The 18838-nt window shown below is 34.5% G+C and overlaps 2 protein-coding genes across 2 annotated transcripts; both read left to right on the top strand.

Annotated features, from left to right (window-relative positions):
* The first annotated feature begins 1293 nt into the window (after window positions 1–1293).
* On the top strand, window positions 1294–16958 carry LOC124842413 (PHD finger protein ALFIN-LIKE 5-like). The gene is made up of 5 exons (XM_088105873.1): window positions 1294–1515; window positions 1606–1638; window positions 15077–15305; window positions 16027–16153; window positions 16405–16958. Exons 1-5 carry the CDS (start codon window positions 1419–1421, stop codon window positions 16660–16662), a joined length of 744 nt encoding a protein of 247 aa, XP_087961999.1. The 5' UTR covers window positions 1294–1418; the 3' UTR covers window positions 16663–16958.
* Window positions 6402–8427, top strand: LOC148203259 (uncharacterized). Its single transcript, XM_088105872.1, has 2 exons — window positions 6402–7788; window positions 8025–8427. The coding sequence occupies exons 1-2, from the start codon at window positions 7164–7166 to the stop codon at window positions 8060–8062; spliced, it is 663 nt and encodes a 220-aa protein (XP_087961998.1). The 5' UTR covers window positions 6402–7163; the 3' UTR covers window positions 8063–8427.
* Window positions 16959–18838: the final 1880 nt, after the last annotated feature.

Raw genomic sequence — 18838 nt, 5'->3', positions numbered from 1 at the left:
ATTTAGTATTAATTTTTCCATTCCTCATATTTATTATTTATTTTGATTTGAGAACATGGATATGAATCACTCTAGTATTTGGATATATAGATTTTGTATCAAATAAAATGTTTTTTTAAACAATAACTAACATTATATTATTTTAATAACATGTCTTGTGCATGTAGTAATTGTGTCGAATGGTCGGATAATTTGTGTGAGTATCACAATAATAAATTTAATGAGATTTCATACTTGAGTGATATATTGATAGTGAGATAGGTAGAATTTTGTAATATCAAATAAAAATGATAAATTTCTTATCTATACTATATATTAAGATGATTTCTCTTTGTTTTTTAATTTTATCCTTTAAATAAAGCTTTTTTAAAATTAAAATAATTATTTTATCAATTTTATTGCTGGTTTAAACTTAACATTTTTATTCATTTAATTGTTTTTAAAATTTAATTATTAAACTACTAACAAAATAAAAAAATAAAATAAATTTATAAAAGTTATTTAATTTAATTTTATAATAATAATAGTAATAGTTTTGTTATTTTTTATTATTATAAAAAAAGTGAACAATGCGTAGTTACTAAAATACATATAAGATTTACCTTGTAATAGTAGATTGTTAACTCATGTTTATAACAAAGTATATGAATTATATAATCACACAAGTGAGGATTTCAGTACATTTTTCATATATATATATTTTTTTTCTGTAACCATTTTGTTACAATTAAAAAAAAGTAAAATATATTTTTATTCCTTAATTTTTAAAAAAAATTAGAATTAATTTTTTTCTTAAAATTTTGATAATGTATAAATTTAATTATTTTAATCAAATTTTATTAACATTATTTAATATTTTAAACTCATCTCATAATAACATTTTAATTTTTGAAGACATATTTTTCTTTCAATATTAATTGAAAATGTATTTAAAAATTTAAATAAATTTATTAAAAATTTAAATAAATTTAAAAAACTAAATTTATGTAATTATAAAAAATTAAGTTAATCTAAAATTTTGAACTAAATTCAAATTTCACTTAAAAAAGTGTTAAATAAAGCAGAAAATCATATTTAACAAAACAAAATATAATAGAAGTCTTGAACCAAAGTTGTTGTCAGGATTTAAGACTCTATTTTTGTAAAAATGGCGTCATGCCTCCTTATAAAAAAAAGAAAAATTTCTGGTTTTAGTAACCAAAATACAGCATACAATAATTTAATTTAACTTTTATTTTGTAATATAAAATCCGTACCCTATATACGCGCTTTATTTCATTTCCCTCTCTTTTATTTGTGCCAAATCCTAATCCTCTTCTTCCTTTATCACCCTTTCAAATTATCCCTATTTACCTTCTCTCTAATTCTCTTCTTCTCAAATTTTCTTCCCTGCATTGCTCTTCTGCAACGCAAGAACAATGGACAGTGGTGGCCACTACAACCCCCGCACCGTCGAAGAGGTTTTCCGGGACTTCAAGGGCCGCAGGGCTGGCATGATCAAAGCCCTTACCACTGGTCTCTCTCTATAATTTTCTTTTCTGTTTTCAAATTCCAAGGACTGAAGTTTCTTACTCTATTTGACTGCGTCTTTGTTTGTCTTTACAGATGTTGAGGAGTTTTACCAGCAGTGCGATCCTGGTTAGGGTTTAGCCTTTTCTTATCTCTTACGCTCCTTCTCCTCTTACTTCTTTCTGCTTGCTTTCACTCTCCAATTGTCGTTCTGTTTTATTGTTCTTTCTCGAACCCTACTGTGTCCGTTATTTGGTGACGGTTCCTTACTTGTTCGTTTAACTGCATTGTCTGTGAGTATGAAAACTGACCTTTTTTCCTTTTTTCTTTTAAAAATTTTTTAGTGGTTTCAGTTGTGTTCTTTTTTTTTTTTTTTTACGAAGTGATTGTGTGAACTTTTTGATCTTGTGTTTTGCTTAAATGTTAAATTGAGTTGCTGGTTCAATCCAAGTGGCTCTTTTTTGCTTGAATAGATGTCCATGTAGGAAGCACAATTTTAGTGCTTGGTGATTTTTGTTAACATTGCTGTTTGTTGGGTGCGGTGCATTGCTGCTTTGCTGTGTGGACTTGTTAGACATTTTTCTTCGGTTTTTATGGATGGGGTTCTTGTCATCCTAGACCCCAAAACTAAGCTGAATGAACTGGATGATTTTGCTTCTTCTGACCTTTTAGTATTAGCTACATTTTATGTTCTGAGCTCTTATTGATTGAACTACCTGGATTAGTTTTTTTGGGGGCCCGGAGGAGATTCTATTTACACCCTCCTTTTTTTTTATTTATACAGCCTTTTTTCGTTTTTTGTATTTTTTGTGTGAGAAAAATACTCTTATGGGAAACTAAGTTCCAGAACATATAATGGTTTTCAATATTTTTTCCTGAAAATAAAACGTTCAATTTTGATGAATCAATACGATAAGTAAAGAAGCTAATTGTGATTTAAAATACTGTGCAAGTTATAACATATAAGAACGGGATCCACTATTATTCATATAATATTCTAATAACTTTTTGTGATGTTTTAATATTCATTCATTTTAGCTAAATACTCTTCCGTCAAGATTTCCCACATGACATTGTACATGTTATGCTTGGCCAAAGTTCATTCTTCATACCAAACATCGATTTGTATTATATAAGTCAAATATTGAAGTAATTAAGAGGCGATGACCAAATATACAAATTTTTGAATCCTAGATATACCAAAAGCAAATACATGCTGGACAGTCTCTCAACAAGCTCCGTTGGAAGAATATGTGAGATCCTCCTCTTGGACCACCTTGAGAGCCTTCTCTAATCTTGGTGTCATCATCTGATTTCTCGACTAATATCTTTGATTCTTCTTCAAGATTAGAACCTATTTCTCCTCTTCTAAGTTGTCCACAAAGTTTATTGTTGTTGGAGCCATTCTCCCAGCGCTTTCCCCTACTAAGGTTAGATGGGATGGTGGGTGGACAATAATAACGTGGTTTACGAAGCAAGTTGAGGAGGAGATACAATTTTAGAGTTCTTTCGAAAGAGGTTGAGTTCGGTAGATAATGATGAAGAAGAATATGATAGGTCGATTATCTCGACTAGTGCATTGGTATGGTAGTATAGTGTTGTAGTTCGTGTAGATTACAAGTCCTAGGTTGGGCATGGGGATCATACATTGACACATTGTGAAATCGAAGGTGGCCCACAAAAATATATCTTAATCGATGAAAGCTTCATGTGTCCACCTATCTTCGAAGGCACTAATCCATGTGTGCGTGCAAGGTCATGGGTACACCATCTGACTTAGAAAAATGTTATGTATGGAGAGAGTTTCCCACTCTTAAGTCACAAACACAAGACCTTTTCACATGCTTACAAACCATATCGTTGTCTCTAGGAGTTATCACAATCTCTTTTTTTTCCTTGTTGCGTTGTTTAAAACTTTGCTTGTGTTCTTAACTTATCATAACTAGGGCTTGCTCTTACTAAGACTTCCAAAATTCCCATAACTCAATGGACTTACTTCATTTAAGTTTAACTCGGGCTTGCTCTTACTAAGACTTCAAAACTCCCATAACTCAGTGGACTTACTTCATTTAAGTTGGACGATTGTTTGGAGTGTGTACTATCCTGGGTACTAGAGTGGGCTCTCACCTACCAATGATGAATTGTATCTACTATCGTGGTTCTCAAGCTGGCTTTGTGATGTTTCATCACCACACTTGCCAAAGAAACCTTACAATCATCTATTGGCTATCGACTACAATTATTCTTTGCTTTGAGGATATCTTCTTTAATGACATAATTCTCTTGATAGGATTAATTTTCCAGGATTTGTGGGATCTTTAGACACACAATATAAGATAGAGGTTCACCATAATGATTTCACAATACATAGCCATTCCTCTCGTTGAATTTACATCTTCCCTTGTGGGCTCTTCCATCATAATAATTACATGACTGAAACTTTACATGCATGATCCTTTCCATCATCATTCATAAAGTGTTATGAAAGTTGTTTCTATATGAATGTTCATGTATATTGTACTTTAGTCTATGGTCTTCAAATCTATGTCTAAGTTGTTTGAAGTTATTTAAGTCTTTTAATAAAATTCACACTTTAATTTGGGATCATCATTTTGGAACGATAACTTGTCATTGGAAGATATTAAAAAATGGATTTTAAGCATAACTCAACCCACAAAATCGACTTGTAAGGTGAGGTTTGCACCCACATATATATTTTAAATTGACTCTATCTTTAGTCAATATGAGACTTTTAACACTCCTCTCACACTGAGGTATATGCATCTCGTGTGTAGGACTAAACATTAATGGGTGGTTTGGATGGAATGATATGTCCAACAAACACAAATCTCGTTAGGATAGACTTGAACCTATGATTCTGATACCATGTTAAGAAGTGGACTTTAAAGCTAACTCAACCTTACAAAATTGGTTTGTAAGATGAGATTTGCACCTACATATATATATACTTTAAATTAGTCTTATTTCTAGTCGATGTGGAACTTTCAACAGAAGACATTTATGTTCTCTTGAAACACTTAAGTATTCCATTCATTCTTACTTTCATTCACGTTTTAGAAATGCAATCCATTTCAAAGCAGGGGTATAATTACATGAACAAGGATATTTAGTACAGTTTAGCACTTAGTCCATCATTCGTTAATGATTTTAAACATTCATAACTATTCATGATCATTCAATTGGTTACATAAACCTTTAGACATAATTCATTATATGTAATCCATTAAACAAAGTCATAATCAATTTAAACATGAACCACTCACCTAATCAGTTTGATAATCAGTTAATATGAGTAGAGTAATGTTTTTTACCTTTACTATCGCATTTAATCTATTACATGTGTATAAAATTTACTTAATATCACTAATTGTTACCTATGATAATCAATTATCTCGTATTACAATTGATTATTTACTCAAGATAATTGATTATCTCATGATAATTTATTATTTGTGCATCCATGATTATGATTATGTCTTTAAACCATTGAATAATTGATTATCAATATAACAATCAATTAACTTGTTCTTCTTACCCTGCATTAATGTTTCTCAACAACTCACGAAAGCATACTCCAAGATAAATCATCCAATGTTCCATATTACTTAAAGACATGCATGTATGCATTTCAAAAATGAATATGCACCAATTTCATTACAACTAAATGAATATGTGATACAACATTCAAGTTGACCAAAAGGAAAACTCCTCCATAAGTTGGGTTGTTGATTTATAATCTATCAAGCAATTAGGGGTTCAAGAGTTGGTGCTGTTGAAATGTAATCTTTCTTTATTATTATTATTATTATTATTTTTGTTTGGGAACCTAACTTTTAGGTTAGGGTTTGTTTGGGAACCTAACTTTTAGGTTAGGGTTTAAGGAAGTGCCTTGACCCTTTGTATTATGTTCCTTTGTACTCTATAAATGTTACAGTAAAATTGTAATCGTGTAATAAGTACATACAATGTTTTACTTCATTTAAGTTCTTCAAGTTAGTATCAAGAGCTAGACCATCTTCACTGTTAGTCATCGGCATCGTTGTCCTTTGTAGTTCTTCACTGCCATCTATCGTCACATATTCTTTGGCGAAGTCATGGTTAGGTGTGCCTCGAGAAGCACAACACATCCCTGGTGGTAGCTCCCTCTAAAACCTTTGCATGCGCTGTCACATGCCATCTTTTTCTACCTAGCTTCAGGTGCGTGTTCGTCATGCACTGCCTTCTCGGTGCCAAAATCACACCACATTGTTGTCATTCGTTCGCCAAAGCCTCCTAAACGTGTTGTTGTCCTTGTCATTCTGTTTCATTGGCCGTAGCTTTCACCTAGGGCTTTTCCCTCAAAGCTAGGTTTCTTTTTTTGGAATCCTAGGGTTTTCTTCTTAAAGCTGTTTTTTTGGAATGGCTTCTCCTATTAGAATGACTTCTTCTCTGTCTGCTACTCTTACTATTACCATTGTAAAGCACAAGTGGAAAAATTACTTATTTTGGTTCGCTTCTGTGGAGTTTTGGTTTCTTGGTCAAAGATACTGTTAGAATAATTACTGTTACATATCATCATTAAGGCTAGTCTGCTAGACCAGTAATGATTAGTACCTAGTTCTGTACCTAGAGGTCCAATGTAGACTCTTGGTGTTCCATGTACTCTTATGTTTTCAATATATATAGAAGATAATGAGAGGGATCTGTTAAGCCCTCAAGAATATATTTTATCAGTTTTAATCTCAAGTTGGTATCAGAGTAGGTTCATCCTGCTCTGGTTTCTGTCGTGGTTTTCCAACAACATTGTCATTGTTGTTCGCATCTGTTCGGTGCCCTTTGTCATTGTCTGCGGTTGTCTTGTCAATATTTGCAGCTGTCAACTGCAGTTTGAAGCTCTTCAACTGGTTCTCTGCCATCTCGCATCTGTCCGCCGCTTTCTGCTGCCGTCCGTTGTCACTGTTCTGTCTGGCGACCACTGGATCTGGTTCGTCTCTTCATGTGACGACCACCCCCACCGGTGCCGGAGTCTGATTCTCCTCCATGCTCCGCCACACGCAGCTTCTTTGTGCGCTGTGAACAGGCGCGTATTGTTCACGTGTCGCCCTCTGCTCGTCGAAAAGTCACCGCGACACCTCCATAGTTGTCGCCTGAGCCTCCTCTCTCTGTTTTGACCCTCAAAATCCTACTTCAGTGAAGTCCAGAAGCTCCCCTTGAAGAAAACCCTAAGAAACCCTCTCGGGTTTTTCTAGTTCCTCTCTGTTCTCGGCTTTTTCTGGTTCCTTCTCCTATTTTTATCAAGAATAACGTCTGGAAGTGTTCTTTCTTTCTCTGGAAGTCCCTCAATTACTTCCGAAAAGCAAAAAGGAAAGAATTATCTGTCTTGGTCTGCTGCCGTGGAAATATGGTTCCTCGGTCAAGGACATTATGACCACCTTGAGCAGGATGGAAGCCAAGTACCTTCTGAAAAAGCTGAACAATGGAAACAAGCAGATTTCCAATTGTGTGCCCTATTGTGACAATCTGTGAAACCCCGACTTTTAATATCTCTTAGAGCCTTCAAAACATGTCACTCTTTTTGGAAGAAAGCTCAAACCATTTATGCTGATGATATTCAACGTCTCTATGATACAACAAACAAGCTTGCATGTCTCAAAATGACAGACCATGATATGGTCTCCTTTATGACTGAAGCCCAAGCAGCTGTGGAAGAGTTGAGAATGTTCTTGGAAGTGGAATCTTCGGAAGACATCAAGAAGAAGCTTGACAAGTATTATATGGTGATGATCGTCCGTGCTTTACATCCAGATTTGAATCATATCAGAGATCAACTTCTGACAAGTCATGAGGTCCCTTCCTTGGAAGCCTTGACCACACGTCTTCTTCGTGTTCCAGTGCCTCAATCTCAGGAAGCTCATGAAACAATGGAACCATCTGTCATGGTTGCCACGCGAGGAAGAGGAGGACGTGGCACTAGAGGAGGAGGACGTGGAGGTCGGGGACGTCCACAGTGCACTTACTGTAAGAGTGTGGGTCACACCCAAGAAAACTGCTACTCCTTGCATGGTTTTCCTTCAAAAACAGCCAATATCTCTAAGGTTGAAACTCCCACTTCCGACTCCAAGTTCACTGAGGAAGAGTATCAAGAGTATCTGCGATTAAAGTCTAACAGTGCCGCACAATCATCTCAATCCCCAAGTACATCTACAACTTGCATTTCTCAATCCATGGAAGGTCAAAATTCATGGGTAATTGACTCGGGTGCTTCTGATCACATCTCTGGTAATACCTCATCGTTCTCAACCCTTTCCCTCCAAGAAAAACCCCATTTCATTACCCTCGCAAATGGCTCTAAAACTTGTTCAAAGGGAGTCGGTCAAGTCTCCCTGTGTCCCTCTCTAACTCTGAAATCTGTTCTTTTTGTTCCTAACTGTCCATTCAATTTACTTTCCTTAAGTCAGTTAACCAAAATGTTACATTGTTCAATAACTTTTGATTCAAAATCTTTTGTTATACAGGAGCGTGGCTCGGGGATATAGATTGGAGAAGGATATGAAGCTGGAGGTTTATACCATTTTGGATCTCGTCCACGAGTATCCTGTGTTGCAGCTCTTCCCCCTAAAGTGTTACATGACCGATTTGGCCATCCTCACTTGTCAAAGTTAAAAAAGATGTGTTCTGAAGTTAATGGTCTTGAGACTTTAGAATGTGAGTCTTGTCAACTAGGAAAACATGTTAGATCTATCTTTCCTAAAAGGTCTCAATCAATGTGTAATTCTAGTTTTTCTATTATTCATTCTGATGTCTGGGGACCTAGTCGCGTCTCTTCTTTTGGTTTTAGGTATTTTGTTACATTTATTGATGAGTATTCTAGATGTACTTGGGTTTATCTAATGAAAGATTGCTCTGAATTGTTACCCATCTTCACATCCTTTCTGAATGAAATCAAGAACCAATTTGGTCAAGTAATTAAAATCTTAAGAAGTGATAATGCTAAAGAGTATTTCTCCTCCACTTTTTCTGCAATCCTTAGCTCCCATGGTTTTTGCATCAGTCCACTTGTCCTCATACACCCCAGAAAAATGTTATAGCCGAAAGAAAAAATAGACACTTGGTTGAAATTGCTCGTACCCTTTTGCTTGGTGCCCATATTCCTGTTCATCACTGGGGGATGCCATCTTAACTGCATGTTTTCTTATTAGTAGGATGCCTTCCTCCTCTCTCAATAATAAAGTCCCTTTCTCCATTCTCTTTCCCAATGATCCTCTCTTTCAACCCCTCCTCGAGTTTTTGGTTGTGTATGTTTTGTTCACGACATGTCTCTGGTGCTAGACAAGCTATCCGCTCGTGCGATCAAATGTGTCTTTTTAGACTATTATCGGCTTCAAAAAGGGTACCGGTGTTACTCTCCTGAAACCAAGAAGTACTACATGTCGGCCAATGTTACATTCTTTGAACAAACACCTTTCTTCTCTCCATCTGTTCAAGATGTTCATATCCTCCAACAGGTCCTTCCTCTTCCAGTGGTTGAGTCCAATATCTCCAATGTCTCAGTCAATACAAGTCATGCTCAAGGTCCTCCCGAACCTTCCCCTCCACATATTGATATCTTCCAACACAGTACCCCGATGGGTAGTCCTCTTCCAAAAACTGGTGGATCTCCTCCTTCAGATTGTTCTCCCTCACTGCCTCCTGCCACGCCTCCTGGTGAAGATGATTCTGGTTGGCCCATTGCTCTCAGAAAAGGTACTCGTTCCACTCGAAACCCTCATCCCATTTATAATTTTCTTAGCTATCACAGATTCTCGCCCTCCTTTTATTCCCTTTTATCCTCAGTGTCTTCTGTGGTTATACCCAAAAATGTGAAAGAAGCACTTGATAATCCTAGATGGCGACAAGCCATGATTGCAGAAATGCAGGCTCTTGACCATAGTAATACTTGGGAGCTTGTGCCACTTCCCCCGGGCAAAAAGGTTGTTGGTTGTCGCTGGGTATATGCAGTTAAAGTCGGCCCTAATGGTGACATTGATAGGCTAAAAGCCCGGCTAGTTGCAAAAGGATACACTCAGGTTTATGGCCTTGATTATTGTGACACCTTTTCTCCCGTGGCCAAGATGACTACCATTCGTCTTTTCTTCGCAATGGCAGCCATTCGTCATTGGCCACTTCATCAATTGGATATCAAAAATGTCTTTCTCCATGGTGATCTTGAGGAAGAAGTTTATATGGAGCAACCTCCTGGGTTTGTTGCTCAGGGGGAGTCTGGTATGGTTTGCAAATTGCACCGATCTCTATATGGGCTCAAGCAATCACCACATGGTTGGTTTGGAAAATTCAGCTCCATTGTTCAAATATTTGGGCTAAAACGCAGTGAAGCATATCATTCAGTCTTTTATTATCATTCGTCTCTCGGGAAATGTGTTTACTTAATAGTATATGTTGATGATATAGTTATTACAGGAAATGATACTGCTGGAATATCTCAATTGAAGGAGTACTAGTGTAGACATTTCCAAACCAAGGATCTTGGAAGTCTCAAATACTTCTTAGGCATTGAAGTAGCTCAGTTAAAAGATGGAGTTGTAATCTCCCAAAGGAAGTATGCTCTGGATATTTTGCAAGAAACAAACATGATTGATTGTAGACCGGTTGACAGTCCTATGGATCCAAATAAAAAATTAACAACAGAAGAAGGTGAGTTATTCTCCGACCCGGAGAGATATAGGAGGCTAGTTGGAAAACTAATCTCTCTCACTATTACAAGGCCGAATCTATCTTTTGCAGTTGGAGTGGTTAGTCAGTTCATGCAATCTCCATGTGTTGGCCGTTGGAATGCTATCATTCGCATTCTAAGGTAAGTGAAAAAGGCTCCCGGGCAAGGGCTGTTATATGAAGAAAAAGGAAGCCTTCAGGTATCAGGATATTGTAATGTCGATTGGGTAGGTTCTCCTATTGATAGACGATCTACTATTGGATATTGTGTTTTCCTTGGAGGAAACATTATCTCATGGAAAAGTAAGAAACAAAATGTAGTGGCTCGATCAACAGCTGAAGCTGAATATAGGGCAATGGCGTCACTAACATGTGAACTTATATGGGTAAAGCAGTTCCTTCAAGAGCTTAGCTTCTGTGACATCCAGAGTATGAAGATGTATTGTGATAACCAAGCTGCTCTTCACATTGCATCAAATCCAGTGTTTCACGAGAGAACTAAACACATAGAAATTGATTGTCATTTTGTTCGGGAAAAGTTATTGTCAAAAGAAATATGTATTGAGTTTGTTGGATCAAATGACCAACTCGCAGATGTGTTGACTAAGTCATTAAGGGGACCTTAGATTGAGTTTATTTGTTCCAAGCTTGGTACATACAATCTGTGTGCTCCAACTTGAGGGGGAGTGTTAGAATAATTACTGTTACATATCATCATTAAGGCTAGTCTGCTAGACCAGTAATGATTAGTACCTAGTTCTGTACCTAGAGGTCTAGTGTAGACTCTTGGTGTTCCATGTACTCTTGTGTTTTCAATATATATAGAAGATAATGAGAGAGATCTGTTAAGCCCTCAAGAATATATTTTATCAGTTTTAATCTCAAGTGATACCATAATCATCTTGAACAAGATGTCTCTAGTGTTCTAGATGAAGAAAAACCTCAGTGGTAGAAATTGGATTTTCAATTATGTGCTGTTTTATGGCAATTTGTTGAGCAAGAAGTTTTAGAAATTGAGACCTTATAAGGCATGCTTCTCTTTTTGGAAAAGGGCACAAGAAATTTCTGCTAATGATGTACAACGTCTCTTTGATGCTGTTGGAAGTCTCACATCGACTAGAGATAAGGCCAATTTACAATATATAAGTGAATGCAAACCTCACTTTACAAGCCGGTTTTGTGGGGTTGAGTTAGGCTTAAAATCCACTTCTTAACATGGTATCAGAGCTATGGTTAGAGCCTATCCTAGCGATATTTGTTGTTTGTTAGGCATGTTCCACTCACTATCGGGCCGTTATCGGACCACCCATTAATATCTAGTCTCACGCTCGAGATGATGTCTATACCTCGGTGTGAGGAGTGTGTGTTGGAAGTTTCATATCGATTAGAGATAAGGCCAATTTATAATATATAAGTGGGTGCAAACCACACCTTATAAGCCGGTTTTGTGGGGTTGAGTTAGACCTAAAATCCACTTCTTAACAGATGCAACTCAAAGAGTAGTCTCACTCAAACAAATCAATCATGATATGGTTTCTCATATAGGAGAGGCCCAGGTTGCAGTAGAAGAATTAAACAATTTATTTATGGCTGATTATTAGAAGATATCAACAAAAAACTTGATAAGTTTTACATGGTCTTAATTTTGAGTCTACATTTAGATTTTGATAATGTACATGACCAAGTTTTAGTTGATGATCAAATCCCTTCAATGGATAACTTAATTACTAGACTTCTTCGGGTGCCTACATTGATAAAAGATGAGAATTCAATTGATGTTATTGAAACATTAGCAATGGTACCACTATGAGGAAGAGAAGGGGTTAGGAGCAATTTTGGAGGATGTGGTGGTTGAAGTGGGTGTCCTCAATGCTCATATTGTAAGAATGAGCCATACCTAAGAAAAATGTTATTCCTTGCATGGTTTTCCAGATAAAGTTGTTCATTTGTCTAAATATGATAATTCAGAATCTAGAATTTTTTATTAAGAGTACAAAGAATTTTTGAGGTACAAGTTTGAGAAATCTACCAATTTTGGCCAATCCTCTTAAATGTCAAATGTGTCAACTGCATGCATCTCTCAATCTATGGAAGGTCATAGTGCATGGATTCTTGGTTCAAGTACATCATATCATGTCTCTAGTAACATTTCTTCATTTTCCTCCATTTCCTCCAAAAAATTCCTCATTTCCATTATTGTTGCCAATGGATTCAAAGTGGCATCTCAAGGAATTGGCAAAGTTTCTTATCTCCTTCACGAAATTTAAATTATGTTTTGTCCAGTCCTCATTGTCCTTACAATTTAATCTCTTTGAGCCAATTGATTTGTTCCTTAAGCTGTTATGTAACCTTTACGGCTAATTTCTTTGTTATACAAGAAGATGGTACAGGTCGTCTGATTGGAGAAGGACATGAGTCACAAGGACTTTATTTCCTAAAACCTAGCTCCCTATTTTCTTGTTTTGCAACTTTATCCCCAAAACTTTTGCATGATTGTTTGGGCCACCCAAGTTTGTCTAAGTTGAAGATGATGGTTCCAAGTCTCAAACACATTCAAGTCTTAGATTGAGAGTCTTGTTAGTTAGGAAAACATTCCTATCCTAAAAAGTCTGAGACATGATGTAATTCTGTTTTTTCTACTATTCACTTTGATATTTGGGACCAAATCGTATTACTTCCATTGGTTTTAACTATTTATCCTAAACCCTAAACTCAAGTAGCTCTTCACATTGTCTCCAATCCAATGTTTCCTGAGAGAACAAAACATATAGAAATTGGTTATCATTTTGTTAGAGAGAGACTAGTATCCAAGGATCTTATTACAGAGTTTATAAGCTCTAATGAACAACTTGCAGACATTATGACTAAATCTCTAAGGGGGTCTAGAACTTAATTTATATGTTCCAAGCTTGATGCATATGATCTATATGTTCCAGCATGAGGGGGAGTGTTAAAATGTAATATTTCTTTATTATTATTTTAATGTATTGGAACCCAACTTTTATGTTAGGGTTTAAGGAAGTATCTTGACCTTTTGTATTCTGCTCCTTTGTACTCTATAAATACAGTAATATAATTGTAACAGTGTAATAAGTACGTACACTGTTTTACTTCATTCAAGTTCTTCAAGTGGTGCCAAAGCCTTACAAATACGCGTTAAATTTGAGAGCCTGGTTCAATTTAAGGATAACTAAAAAGTATAGTTTTGAAGAATAGAAAAGAGCATGGTTCAACCTCTGTTTCGTTCTTACCTTATCTCTTAAGGAAAAAGCTGAGGTTGCAAGTCCTGGTTGTAAAAGGAGCAATAAAATCCCCTCTTCGTCTGCCAAATTCATTTTTCTTTTTAATTTTTTTTCTGGTGTCAAAGTGAATCTTGAAAGGTCAAGCTCCCCACTTCTGTTATGTCCATCAAACAATAGGAAAATTTGGGTACAAAATTTGGCCAATGGGCGTTTTGGTTAACTGAAGGTAGAAGGGTGTGATCTTGGTTGCATATATAAGAAATGCCATTTGTTGCTAATTTGAGTTTTGCATTTTTTAGCCAAAATTGGTTGAGCTAGATTAGACCAAAAATGGATAATCGGCTTTTACTACAATTGGTAAATTTGTTGTAATTATCCTAGGAATTGGTGTTAATCACCTAGAACATGGTATGATCTATATTACTTCTATATAGTGTAAATTATACTTTAGTCTGACCTAATGCGTCTTAGGATAAAATTGTGTAATTTGATTATACCGAGGTTGGTTTTCTAAGTCCATTACCGTTTGTATTGAGTCCTAAACTTTTCATAGAGTAACTATCACAAATTAAAATTGCAGACATATTAACTTGATACCTGATTGTAATTATCCTAGGAATTGGTGTTAATCACCTAGAACTTGGTATGACCTACATTACCTCCATATAGTGTAAATTTTGCGTAGTCTGACCGAATGCGACATAGGATCAAACAGTGTAAGTTAATTATACTGAGGTTGGTTTACTAAGTCTATTACCATTTCTATTAAGTGCTAAACTTTTCATAGAGTAGCTATCAGAAATAAACATTGCAGACAAAGTAACTTGGTATCTGCTTGAAATTAGTATAGACAATTGCTGACATATACTATTAACACCAATGTTTGTTTAATTATTAAATTGAAATTTCTAGGGTGTTACAAATGTTTAATCGATTTTCTTTAAGTTGTTCCTGAAATCCCGAAATATTTTATACTTCTGCCACCAAGAGTGTAGATACCGCTTATGACAATGTATAATTGTTTTTATATAAATTCATATAAAAAGATAGTATTTACGTTTTACTTTTTATATGCTTTGTTCCTTTTACCAACTCTAGACAGGATCTGAATTTAAATAACAACCTTGTTTTGTCTTTTTGTTACTTCCATATTTTTTTTTGTATGTATGAGTTTGTGTAGAAGTTCCCGATTCTGTTTTATTTTATTAGGTGCACTTGGTTACTTAGTTTCGCTCATCATTTAAATATTTGACAGACTTTTAGTCAATCATATGGAGTGAAGTGATTTATGATTTTGGTTTACTTCTATTTATTACTTTGGGATAATGAAAAATTTGAAGAACTGGATTTTATATTTCTGTGTTTTTCTTTCAACAAGTGAGACTAATCCCCTAACATGTGTTGATTTTAATAGCTATTGCTAATTATATTCCTTTGTTTTCTTTCTTACTTTGTTTGCAGCTTGGTTGTCTCTTTTATCTCGAGTTAAAATTAATTGTGGCTTTCTTTTCATTTTATTCTCTCATTTAGTACTCTTGCATGTATCTAAAATATCTATGAAGCTTACATTGTAAAATCTATTGATGCTTTACTTTTGTTTTCCTGTTTTACATCAGAAAAGGAGAACCTATGTCTATATGGATTCCCCAATGAACAATGGGAAGTTAATTTGCCAGCTGAAGAAGTTCCTCCAGAACTTCCCGAACCTGCATTGGGCATAAACTTTGCTAGGGATGGGATGCAAGAAAAGGACTGGTTATCTTTAGTTGCTGTTCACAGTGATGCATGGCTACAGTCCGTGGCTTTCTACTTTGGAGCGAGATTTGGTTTTGATAAAGCTGACAGGTATAATAGTTCTTTTCTCCAATCTTTTATCTCGTTATTCTCTATGCAACTGTTTGATATTGGATTATAACATGTTTGGAATGCATGCCAGTACCTTTTACTTCTGAACTAATGCTTCTTTTGTGGAAGTATTTAATATTTTCTGATGATTTGTTTGACTTAATAAAATATGATGCCTGAATAGTTTATATGGAAAGATTTTCGATCAACACAAACCATTGTCAGCATGAGATTAACATATCTGTCGTATGCTTGTAGGTTAGAGCTATGTTTCATTTATGCAATTGCGATAGGAAAAGCGCAGCTGAAAAAAGCACAAGCAAGACGCATTTCTTATGCCGTGTCATTGACTGTCTTTCCTTTGCTTATAATACTGAGCCAAAATGGTTTAGGCTATTTAACTATTTCATGAACAATTCTGTGTTTTTCTGCATATGTTTTCGTGCGCACTCATCTGGAAAGAATGGTATTAAGTATTTGACTTTAAGATTCTATGTTTTTCTCTTTGTTGAAAAAAAGAGTTTGGCATTTTGCATTGTTTCCATGTATTTACATGATAAGCAGATGGCAATAAAATTCCCATGTACATGCATGGGTTTATATGCCCCTCGTGACTAGTTAGCAATATAATACATGTATGTGGTGGAATACATAATTCATCAAAGCAAGTATACTTATTATTTGTACCCTGACCATTGATTACGTGTAATTCTTTGTGCAGGAAACGCCTATTCACTATGATTAATGATCTGCCTACTATATTCGAGGTCGTAACTGGATCTGCAATGAAACAGGCCAAGGAGAAGTCATCAGACCGCAACAGCAGCAAATCAAAGTCCGGTTCAAAAGTAAGAAAACATCCTGTTACCTCTGTCCATGTTTGAGTTTTCTTTTTTGTTGATCATTTTAGTATCATAATTGTACTGTTTATTTTATCTACTTTGTCACTGTTGAACTTTATGATCTAAATAGAAGTAGGAAATGTCTTATTATCATAATATATGCTTCCCTAACTGAAATGTCATTTTTACATGTGTTTATATGCTAATTTATTTCCTTTCTAAATTGTCAATTTCACATTATTATCAAAATAAAACAGCGAGGATCTGAATCTGTGAAGTATGTAAAACAAGAAGTGAAGGAGGAGGAGGTATTGGACGAAGAAGTAGACGAGGAACACGGAGAGACCTTGTGTGGCGCTTGTGGGGAGAACTACGCATCCGATGAGTTCTGGATTTGTTGCGACATATGCGAGAAGTGGTTTCATGGGAAGTGTGTGAAAATCACTCCTGCCCGGGCCGAGCACATCAAACACTACAAGTGCCCCTCATGCAGCAACAAGAGAGCAAAACCTTGATATCATATATAAGTGGTGTTATGGGGTAGGTATCAGACCCCTGTAAATCATGCTGGACTGCTAACTTGTTAGTTCCTTAGGCATTCTGCATTGTGCCCTGTTGGTGCATCCTAGGTATTCACTAGTGTTGTCTAGTCAACTCAATGTGGATATAATTATTCAACATTTGATAGTTTTCTGCTTCTGAACTTCTATGACCTGTTCCCCTGCATTGGGATATGTTTGTTCTTAGTACCTGACAACATATGTGCAGCAGCTTCATTTGTGCTTGTTATATGTTTCATTTTTCTTTTGCATCTGCTAGCATTATCCACTACAGCTTAGAGAAATGACCCAAGTTTATGAATTTAACAGACAAAATTTAAGGTGTGCATTTAGTGCTTTTGCTATCACCAGAATGAAGAGTGGAATTGGTCAGATGAAAGATGACATGAAAAAATTGTTCCAGACTAATGGATTCCGCTTCATAACAATGTTTTCAATGCACGAGATCTTGTTACCCTTCTGAATAAGACACTAAGGATTAGTATTAGAAGTCTGATCCTCAATGCTGTGGCCATCGATGAGTAGGGGGAGGCAGGGTCAGCGAGAACGATGAAATTGAGGTGCATGTAAGAGGTTGTTTGATTTTGGGGTATCTTCTTTCTGCACTCTTGTTATTTCTACTTCCGTTCTTATAACATATAAAATGATTAATGTACTCTTCACGTAGTACTTTATGATAAATTTGAAATTATACTTTCAAATACATATTCAGAAATAAGTTATTTTACATCGCTCTGTTTTAGATGAAGTAATTCTAAAATTATATATTAAGTGCGCTTTTGTATATTATGGGGACTGAGAGAAGAAAGTACGAAGTTTTTGAAATAAAATGACTTATTTTTTTGTAACTAAATTTGCAATAAAGATGCTCATATTTAAGTTCGCTAGTGAAGTGTTTTTGGACAAAACTGTCTTTGAATTTCTAGTGTTTTACTCTCTTCTCCATAAAATTCTATTAGGTTATTTCAAATTGTTTACTTATTGTAACGTCTTAATTTTGTTTATAAATATATAGTTTAGGAAATTAAAGATATTTACTATTTTTAAATTTTCTTTAGATGAAATAGAAGAACGTAACTTAAATATGTAAATAATATTCTTCAGAAAATTTTGATACTTAAAATTATTTATATTTTATTCTTTAAATTTAATCTACATTTTATTTTTTATTTTTTAATTAGCAGCAGATATTTTTTAATTACAATGATGTTAAATAATTTTTGAATAATGATCGAATTTATAATATATAGATATTATTGAATAATAATATAATAGTTTTTAAATATTTTAGTGTATCAATTAATAATTAAATTTATTTAGTTAATACATATAATGTGAGATTCTTGAAAATTACAATAATTAAGAAATATACGTTCAAGAAATATATATTTAAGATGTACTATTTATTTTATTATGACAAGATCTAAAATGGTTTATTAATTATTTAAAACATTTAAAAAAATAAGATTTTATTAATAAATTATTCAATTAAAAGGATATTATCTGATTTTATTAATTAGATAATGTTAGATATAATGAGATATTTTTATATGTTATTAGATATTATAATATATTTTTCGATAATGTTATATATTATTGTTAGATATTAAAACGGAGAATAAAACATTGTACTTTTCTCAAAAGATATTATGTTTATAAATACAGGGAAGAGTTTAGGAAGAGAATCTTAATAGAAACGGTGCAAGTCAAGAAAGAAGAAATAAAGTTTTAAAGATTGAGTTTTGAAGGGGTAAAAGGAAAAAAATGAAGAGTAAAAAGTACAGGGAGACATTCTTATTTTCTTATTTGTCTTCTTGTTTGTATGTGTCTATGATTAGTTGGGTTAAAATATGGTTGTAAAGGGAGCTAACAAGTCTCTTTTATCAAAATGTTTTGTAAGAAGCTAATTAGGTTTTGTTTTTTTGGTTTGATTATTATCCTTTTAGGTTTAAAATAGTGTTTATTGGAAATAGGAGATTTGATAAATTGATAATTGATTTGGGTATAGAATGTTTTTTAGAAATATTATATTTTGATGAAAAAATATTTTTTTCATGATTTTGAGTATCATAGGTATAAGAGTGTGTGAGTATCTTAGGTTGTGATGAGAACTTTCTTTTTTGTTTATTGA

This window comes from Vigna umbellata, chromosome 2 (assembly GCF_029865625.1).
Source record: "Vigna umbellata cultivar VRB3 chromosome 2, Vumbellata_1.0, whole genome shotgun sequence".
Lineage (NCBI taxonomy): Eukaryota > Viridiplantae > Streptophyta > Magnoliopsida > Fabales > Fabaceae > Vigna > Vigna umbellata.
The sequence above is the reverse complement of the archived record's forward strand: the minus strand, read 5'-3'. Positions and strand labels throughout refer to the sequence as shown.

What these genes read in the sequence shown, in the direction of transcription:
- LOC124842413 (XM_088105873.1), top strand. Translation starts at nt 1,419, where the DNA reads ATGGACAGTGGTGGCCACTACAACCCCCGCACCGTCGAAGAGGTTTTC. An exon ending in GGTTTTGATAAAGCTGACAG is followed by an intron (nt 15,306 to 16,026) that starts GTATAATAGTTC and finishes TTCTTTGTGCAG; the next exon opens with GAAACGCCTATTCACTATGA. An exon ending in AATCAAAGTCCGGTTCAAAA is followed by an intron (nt 16,154 to 16,404) that starts GTAAGAAAACAT and finishes AAAATAAAACAG; the next exon opens with CGAGGATCTGAATCTGTGAA.
- LOC148203259 (XM_088105872.1), top strand. Translation starts at nt 7,164, where the DNA reads ATGACAGACCATGATATGGTCTCCTTTATGACTGAAGCCCAAGCAGCT. An exon ending in TGCTTCTGATCACATCTCTG is followed by an intron (nt 7,789 to 8,024) that starts GTAATACCTCAT and finishes TTTGTTATACAG; the next exon opens with GAGCGTGGCTCGGGGATATA.